Source organism: Rhagoletis zephyria, unplaced genomic scaffold (assembly GCF_001687245.7).
Source record: "Rhagoletis zephyria isolate East Lansing unplaced genomic scaffold, Rhagoletis_zephyria_1.1 Rzeph_scaffold_00506, whole genome shotgun sequence".
NCBI classification, from domain to species: Eukaryota; Metazoa; Arthropoda; class Insecta; order Diptera; family Tephritidae; genus Rhagoletis; species Rhagoletis zephyria.
This window is the reverse complement of record NW_016157590.1, coordinates 19,669-29,153: the sequence shown is the minus strand read 5'-3', so window position 1 is coordinate 29,153 and position 9,485 is coordinate 19,669. Positions and strand designations below refer to the sequence as shown.

At 40.0% G+C, this 9,485-nt stretch overlaps 1 protein-coding gene across 1 annotated transcript in view; it reads left to right on the top strand.

Annotated features, from left to right (window-relative positions):
* LOC108360034 (proton-associated sugar transporter A-like) overlaps positions 1–8,136 on the top strand; it is an 83,420-nt gene extending 75,284 nt beyond the window's left edge. Inside the window, exon 6 of the mRNA XM_017612171.1 lies at positions 8,044–8,136. Coding sequence (XP_017467660.1) covers positions 8,044–8,136 — 93 coding nt within the window. The remainder of the gene's footprint in view (positions 1–8,043) is intronic.
* The last annotated feature ends 1,349 nt before the right edge of the window (positions 8,137–9,485 follow it).

Sequence of the window (9,485 nt, the reverse complement as noted above, 5' to 3'; positions counted from 1 at the left end):
TTTTGGCAAATAGGCGTAGCCACGCCTACTTATGGTTACATGTGTATATCTTGGTAACCGCTGCACCAATTTCTTCCAAACTTGGCACAGTTGTTGGTCCTGCTACAACATACCAAATGGCCGAAAATTTTTAAAATCGGACAATAACCCCGCCCACATCCCATATAACGGTAATTTAGAAAAATACGAAATCCTCGATAAATCAGTAAATATTAAAGCTAATTTATTCAAAATTGATGGTTGCAACAATTTTTTACCAAGAAATACGCTTATGATACAATTTTGGAAAATGGGCGTGGCACCGCCCACTTATGATCACATATATGTATCTCGCTAACCGTTCTAGCAATTTGAACCAAACTCGGTATGGCTATTGTGCTTGCCACATAAAAGCAAAGCGTTGAAAATTATTGAAATCGGACTAAAATTACGACCGCTTTTCAAAGAACGGTATATTTCAGAAATGCTCCAAACTGCAATATTTCGAAATTCAAGGACGCTAATTTACTTAAAATTTCTACACCCCGGCTTATCGTGTAGCAGTAGCTTTCGGAAAGGTGGAAAACATATATTTAATAATTGCGCCGGGTATTTAATGTTCGGCTCCGCCCGAACTTAGACTTTCTTACTTGTTTTCTTTAATTCCATTACAAGGAATTTCATATTGTATTTGGAATAAATTATGTACTAGTAATGTATTTTTTTTTATTTCAATTCCGTTGAAAGGAATTGAAAATGTAATTGATTTTTTTCGAATTCCATTCCTCAAAGTAATTTAAAAAGTAATCAAAAAATTTATAAAAAAAAAATTTACTGTTGAATTGCTAATTGCCTTGAATAAACAATGATACAATTTTGGAAAATGGGCGTGGCACCGCCCACTTATGATCACATATATGTATCTCGCTAACCGTTCTAGCAATTTGAACCAAACTCGGTATGGCTATTGTGCTTGCCACATAAAAGCAAAGCGTTGAAAATTATTGAAATCGGACTAAAATTACGACCGCTTTTCAAAGAACGGTATATTTCAGAAATGCTCCAAACTGCAATATTTCGAAATTCAAGGACGCTAATTTACTTAAAATTTCTACACCCCGGCTTATCGTGTAGCAGTAGCTTTCGGAAAGGTGGAAAACATATATTTAATAATTGCGCCGGGTATTTAATGTTCGGCTCCGCCCGAACTTAGACTTTCTTACTTGTTTTCTTTAATTCCATTACAAGGAATTTCATATTGTATTTGGAATAAATTATGTACTAGTAATGTATTTTTTTTTATTTCAATTCCGTTGAAAGGAATTGAAAATGTAATTGATTTTTTTCGAATTCCATTCCTCAAAGTAATTTAAAAAGTAATCAAAAAATTTATAAAAAAAAAATTTACTGTTGAATTGCTAATTGCCTTGAATAAACAATTTATACCTAAGTAGTATTACTAATTGGACTTTAAGAAAACTGAATAACTTAAATTGTAACTGTTTAGTTTATAGGGTAACGGTTAAATTTTCCAGATCCAGAAGAGACCCATACATGTCGAAGCAGGCGTAACCCGCCCGGGCTGTTGCTGCCTTGGGCACTTCTGTTCTCTTAGACTAATCCCCGCGTATCTATAAAAATGCACTGACTTAATTGTGTATATTATGGTACCCTTAATTCTACCCAAAATGGCGTGCCTTCTGGGGCCTTTGAAGTACTCTTACTGGTATCCGGCGTTACAAATGAGGATAGAGTCCGCTTGAATTACGAGCCCTGTCGGACTGGAGATCCTACCTCCTAAGAGTTTTATAAACAAATTTCATTGCTATGGCTAAATTTTGATGATAACACTGTAACGACGCTAAATTTACACAAAAAATACCGACTTTACCGTTTTTTTAGATAAGGTCAATTAGTCAAGTTATTTTCACTTTAAGTTTTCATTGCGAATGAAAAAAAATTCAAACTTTAACATGGTCACATGGTCATGTACGATATGGCGTATAAGTAACATTATTTCCTGATAGTATTTCATACAAAAAATTATTGCACTTTCACTTAACCCTTGCAAACTTGTTTATTTATCCATCGATTTTCATCGTTAGTAGTGTTTTAAGCTGCAAAACAAGCAGATATTGGCTAGTCTATACTAATATATATTTTGAAAGGCGTTTTTTTCTGTTCGCAAAGCTCCCCGATTTTTTTGAAATTTCGGAATCTACTGCAGACTTTCTAAGGATGGTTATAGGCTAAAAAAAGTTTAGATATAGAATGGGGGCGTGGCACCTCCCATACAAACCGAATTTTTCAAACTGCATATATTTGCGGTAGAGGACTAGAACTGGGCATGGGGATATATACATATATAAGATCAATTCCATACTCATGGAGAAAAATTTGCATGGTTGGAGAATGGGGCGTGGCACCTCCCATATAAACAGAACTTTTCATATTGCATATCTCTGGAAGTGTTCATGGTGGTGACAGGTAATAAGATCAACGGAAATAAGGTCAATTGACTTTATTTCCCACCCTGGTGCGAAATAAAATCAATCGACATTATTACCTTTTTAAAAACGAAACAAAATCCATTGACATTATTTCTCTTTCAAACATTAAATTTGCTTAGCTTCGCGGCGGCCCGCGTACCCCGCGCGACCGCCACGCACACCACGTCACGCTACGCCGAGGCCCCCCCGGTCCCCCCCTTCCTCGTCCCCCGCCGTGCTGTAACGCAGGTAGATTTATTTTTGATTTAGATTTTTTTACGTTGAAATAAAATTTGTATATATTTTAAACATCGAGGGCTTCTATTCAATAAAATACCCTCTGTCTGCCCACTTTTCACAAAGNCGTGCTGTAACGCAGGTAGATTTATTTTTTGTATACGTTGAAATAAAATTTGTATATATTTTAAACATCGAGGGCTTCTATTCAATAAAATACCCTCTGTCTGCCCACTTTTCACAAAGATGAGATTCTGATACAAAAATCCACCTAAGCTTTAGCTGTCATCAGTGATATTAATGCTATCTTATATAACGACAGGTAATAAGTCCCAGATGGTTTCTAAAATCACAAATTAGTTTTTGTGCAAATTGCAGATAGAGGGTATTAATGAATTCAAGCCCTCGATATTTCACATTTTTATATTTGTAAGTTATTGGAAGCAGGGATGCCAACTTGGCTCAAACCGTGCCATTTGTCCCTATTTTACATCAAATGGCACTTAATTTTTTAATTTGGTACAAAGAGCCAAAATGACAATTTTGTAAAAAAAAAATTACATTTCAATACATTTTTGTGAAATCCTTTGCGTGCACTTCTTTTTCTCAACTAAAATTTTCTAATTTATAAAGGCTTTTCAACTGGTTTATCTTATTTTATCATTGCACTTTTGTTTTGAAAATGTGGCTTTATTTTATTGCTAAATGTGAATGATTAAAAGGAATGACACCTTTTTTGGCACTTTTATTTTTCTATTTGGCACATTTTGGCACTTTTTTTATCCTCAATATGGCACCTGATAACTAAGGATAGTTGCCAGCCCTGATTGGAAGATTTCTGCTGTGGTTTGGGCAACAATTTGTCTGCAGTAAAAAAGCATAAAATTTGTGTTTCAAAAGTGTGTGAAAACCAATCAATTAACTTATATGATCCCGATTCCGATATTAAATAATCAATAATTGTTTATACCCGCATTTTGGTACATTGGCTCGTTGAATGTGCCATCTAATAAATAGTTTCGTCATTCTCCTTAGCTGCTTTTAAATGATGTCGTCACAAATTGCTGGCGGAGACATGAATACAGTGTAAGAAAATTCTTTCTCTATAATTGTTTCCTTATAGAAAGGTTGGTTTCTTTTCCAACTTAGACATTCCGAATTCGTTCAAAATATGCTAATTTAAAACACAGAATTCTTTCAGTGTTCCCCCGGGGTTTTTGGACATGGACTGTTTCATCAATTTAATAGTGTTCGCTTTATTTTTGTGGAAACGAAACATGTTTTGCAAGTTATAGATCATTTCTATACTCTTTCTTCAAATGTTTCTCGTATTTCAGCTGTGCGCAGGTGTTTAGTTTTTCGCATCGTGTTTTTACATATTCGTTATTTAAATTTTTTTAATAAAAGCAATTGGTGGTAGTTCATGATTGTGTGTGGATTAATATCACAACACTGAGGATTTGGCAATAACCTTTTTGATCTATTAAAAACAACACTTACGGGGCAATGTTTATTGTAAGAACAACATTTTTTTCTATGAATCGACATACCTTAAGCATTGTTGACGCTATTTCCATTTGAATGAGGAAATAGCGTCAATGACTTTAGTTTCAAATGTTTGTCGACTTTATTTCGCTTTTGAAAAGGTAATAAAGTCAATTGACTTAATTTCGCACCAGGGTGGGAAATAAAGTCAATTGACCTTATTTCCATTGACCTTATTACCTGTCACCTTCATGGTAGACTGTAAGCCTTTTTAAAACTCTTTCGTTTGACACCCACATGCCAACATTTCATTTACTTTATCAATTTAACTGAGTTTCAATTTCCAAATAGGCGGCAGCCCCCCTCAAAAATATTTCCATCAGTTATCTTTCTTAAACCACTTTAATTTGATACCCATTGTATGTAGTCGCGCAAGAGTTTTTGCGCTCAAACGTATAGCGAAGATTAACAAAATAAAATAAAAAACTAAAGTGGTGTTGTCTTGTAGACGCTATAAATGCGATTGTGTCTTATTTACATCTTTGCTACAACTTATATATGTAACAGGTTTGCCGTGTGCAACATCAAAAAAATGTAGTAAGTGATGCCACTGAGTTATGCATTAGCGCTCTGAACATCCTCCCCCGGTGGCAGGTCATACCACCAGCCAAATTGTCATCGATGGGAAGAGCGCACAATTTAGTGATGGCTCGCTTGCAAATGCCATTTTCCGTTCTGACTTCGACCACACGAACCATACCATCATCGCCCTTGAAGACCTGAGTGACTCTTCCAAGCAGCCACTTGAGTGGTGGCTGTGCTTCGTCCTTGATTAGGACCAGAGTTCCTATTGCGATATTGTTTTTTGTGGATCGCCAACGCGAACGTTGTTGCAAAAGTGACAGATATTCAGAACTCCATCTTCTCCAGAAAGTCTGTTGCATGAACTGAATTTGCTGCCAATGACCAAGTCGACTGATGCTTAGTGTTGAGAGGTTTGGTTCTGGTATGGATGTAAGTGGAGCGCCTATTAAGAAGTGGGCCGGTGTGAGCACGTCTAAGTCGTCAGGATTTTCTGTAAGTGGACAAAGTGGTCGAGAATTAATTACTGCTGAAATCTGACATATGAGAGTTCTGAGTTCATCAAAGGAAAGCAATGCCGAACCAATAGTTCGCCAGAAATGGAATTTCGCTGCCTTGATTGAGGCTTCCAAAGCCCTCTGAAGTGCGGAGACCTTGGCGGAATGAACTTCCAATCGATTCCTTTGATGAGACATTGCCGATGAACGGCTTCGACGTGTTGCTGCTTGAGAAAATGCTGTTGTAATTCAGCCATCTCATTTTTTTCTCCAACAAAATTGGTTGCGTTATCAGACCAGATAGCTGCCGGTTTGCCGCGAGTGCAATAAAAACGACGCAGTGCCGCTAGAAATGATTCTGCCGACAGATCCTTCACGAGTTCCATATGAACCGCTTTCGTAGTGAAGCATATGAAAAGGCTTGTGTAACATTTTGTTGATGGCCTGCTTCTTATTTCAGATCGGTAGTGGAACGGCCCGCAATAATCAACTCCAGTAACGAGAAACGGTCGGCTGGGTCGGACACGGTCTTCTGACAAGTTTCCCATGATCTGCTCGCACACCTTGGGCCTGAGTCTAAAACATCGTACGCACTTATTTATGATGTGACTAACTGCCTTCTTTCCGCCGAGGGGCCAGTACCTTTGTCGTATTGCCGCCAGTAATGCTTGAGGTCCGGCATGTAAATTCTGATGGTGAAAATGCAATATGATAGAGTTCGTAAGTGGATGTCCTTTGGGTATCACGACTGGATGTCGCGATTGAAAATTTAACAACGCGTTTCTTAAACGACCCCCTACACGGATTAGTCCAAATGAGTCCAAAAATGGGGACAGGGATGCCAGTGCACTTGACGGGCTTATCGGCAGAGACTTTTTCAGATCTCTGTATTCCGACGAAAAATGTACCTTTTGCAACATCCGAAGCAAATACCACGTTCCTTGTTGAATGTGTGTCGCAGTGAGGACACCAGAGTGATCCTTTTTGATGAACATGTGAACGTAGCCATATATGCGCTGCATGACTGCAAAGGAATTTATATATTTACAATTCAGTGAATTATCATTAACTGAAGCCGAAGAAAGTAATGCAATTTTACGACGTTCAGGCAACATTTCAATTCGAGCACCACACTTTGGCCAATTTCTTTCTGATTCCTGCAGAAATGGGGGTCCGATGGTCCAAAGCAATGAGTTCGATAACTCTATGCGGGAAGCACCTCTTGATAAAATGTCTGCAGGGTGAAGATTGGTAGGCACATAGCGCCACTCCATGCCGCTTGTTAAATGCTGTATGCTCGAAATGCGATTGGCGACGAAAACATTAAAGCTTGAAGGCTCCTCTTTAATCCACGACAACACTGTTGTAGAGTCTGACCAACAAAAGAATGGACAACTGAAAATTTTTAAATCGTCAATAGAATGAACTACTTCGGCCAGAAGCGTAGCGGCACATAACTCCAACTTGGGGATTGTGACTGTTTTTAATTGTTCATCTGAACGAGCGACAATATAAACACATGCGCCGTACGCTGTAATGCTGGCGTCACAGAATGCATGTACCTCCAGACGGGCATTCGGGCTGGCCACGTATCGAGGAAAAGCCAGTTTTCGTATGCTACCGAATTCTCCATAGAGCTGAAGCCACGCTGTTTGATGAGCCATTGGTAGACTTTCGTCCCAATCGAGCTTATCTACCCACAATCGTTGAAGGAATACCTTTGCTTTGCATACGATGGGTCCTACCAATCCCAGTGGATCATACAATTGAGCTATGATAGACAAAACTGAGCGCTTAGTAATTGTTTTATTCACCTGTCGAGCAGAAAATGAAAATATGAATAGGTCAGCATCGGGGTTCCACTGGAGTCCAAGCGTCTTTGTAATGTAACTGTCATCATCGAATTTTATGAGCTTCTCCCGGTCAGTATCCGGTACATTTCTAAGCACTTCTTGCATATTTGAACACCATTTCCTAATTTTAAAGTTTCCCCTACCCAGCAGTTCAGATGTTTGATGCATTATTTGTTTTACTTCGTCAATAGTGTCAGCGCCGGTAATTAGGTCATCAACGTAGAAATCGCGTAGAACAATCCGAGCGCCGAGAGGATACGAAGCTGCTTCATCGGCCGCAAGCTGATGCATGGTGCGAACTGCCAAGAAGGGTGCAGATTTTGTCCCGTACGTAACCGTGTGGAGTTTGAAAATTTGGGTGTCATCTCTCGGATCATCTCTCCAGAGTATGCACTGCAAATTGTCAAGTGCGGTGACTCGGATGCACCGATACATTTTACAAATGTCCCCTGTTAGGGCAACCGAATGTGGGCGAAAACGAATTAGGGTGTCGGCTAGTTTTGCCTGTATGGTTGGACCCATCATCAATACTTCGTTTAACGAATAACCAGTTGTTGTCAGTGCTGATCCGTCGAAGACTACCCTAAATTTTGTTGTTGTGCTTTCGTTCTTGAACACGCAATGATGAGGCATGAAATATGTGGGCACCGATGGCGGCGGCTTCGATATAGGAGACATGTGTTGAAGCTCGCGATACTCCTTCATAAACGATACGTACAGTGATTTCTAATCATCATTACGTTGAAGACGTCTTTCCAGAGTCAGGAACCGCCGCAACGCCTGCTGGTATGAATCCCCAAAGTAGGTGTATGCTGGGCTTTACGGGCAGCCGAACCGAATATTCGCCTGTCGCCATGCGACTATAGTTTTCATTGAAGTGAGCTTCGCAATCGATTTCCTCCTTTGTTACTCTCCGAATAGGTTCAAAGCTGTTGTCTACTTCCCAAAATGACCGCACTATGTCATGAGTGCATCGATGATCTATTTCCCAATCAAGTGAATTTGTTGCTGTAGTTGTAAGTGCGGATGGCTTCGACGATATACCTCGACCTCCAGATACCACCCAGCCAATACGAGTTTTCTGCAAAATATGATTGTTTTTCAGGCGAATTTGACCAATGCAAAGTAAATTAAAGAATATGCCGGCATTATCAAAAGATCCACACGTTGTGTCCTGTGGAATTCGGGATCAGCCAGGTTGATGTTCGCCGGAATATCCCAACCAGTGATGTCAAGCGGATAATTCGGTTGATGCTCGGTTATTGTTTGAGTTACGGCCGAGTCTAGGTTCGCGGTGAATCCGTTGTGTAGTGACTGAATGGTGATATTAATGCTGGAATTAACAACGAGTTCTGAATCTCCAATACCCGAAACTGCGACAGACGATTTTGATTTTTTAAGCTGTAATTGATTGGCAGCGAGCCCGCGCTGTTCTAAATTAAGACAACGGTAGTCGCAAGTAGCACACATTCGTTTGAGCCGGCGTGTGAAGTGGATGAGAGTGAGTCGCTGCTTGTTGTCATGGCAACGAGAGCTGCTGGCTGTGGTGGAATAGGTGAGACTTCAGCTGCACTAGGCATTGTCTGATCTGTTTGAGGAAAGTGCAGTAGCGTGTGGTGCTTCAATGAGCACCGGCGGCATGCAGAAGACTTGGTTTGCTGCACGTGATGGCCTGGTTTAAGGCAATTTATGCACAGCTGAGCTCTTTTGGATTCCTTCCAGCGGTCATTTGGGCTTAAATTGGCGAACGATGGGCAAGAATAGACGACGTGGTCGTGCTTATTACAGACCGAACAGGTTTTTTGAGTAGCCTTTGAAATGATAAAGGAGGTTTTACGAAACTTGTTATTGCTCACCTGTGCGCTAGGTGTCTGTGTTACGATATCGTGAGTCATATTCTCCAAAGTCTGGCACCTCCTATGCAAAAACGTAACCATGTCCGTCCAAGTGGGCAGCTTGTCAGCCGGCACTTTTTCTTCCCACAGTGTATGAGTGAGAGCATCCAATTTCTGAGCTCTGATGTATTGGAGTAAACAATCGGCAATTTGTTCAGAGGTGCCTAGTGATTGCAACGCTCGAACATGCATTACAACTTTGTCCACAAGCACCCGCAGTTCTCCTGATTTCTTGTCAGCGCTCACCCTCTGCAATCCGAATAGTTCTTGAATGAGTGCCTGAAAAATTAAACGGCGATTATCGAATCTTTGAACGAGTAAATCTAATGCAATTATATAATTTTCATCACGAATTTCAAGCGACTGGATGGTGTCCATTGCTGCGCCCTTCAGGCATGAACGGAGGTGCTGGAACTTTTCCAGGTTTGACAGCTCGGTGTCATTGTAAACAACCGTTTGAAACATGCC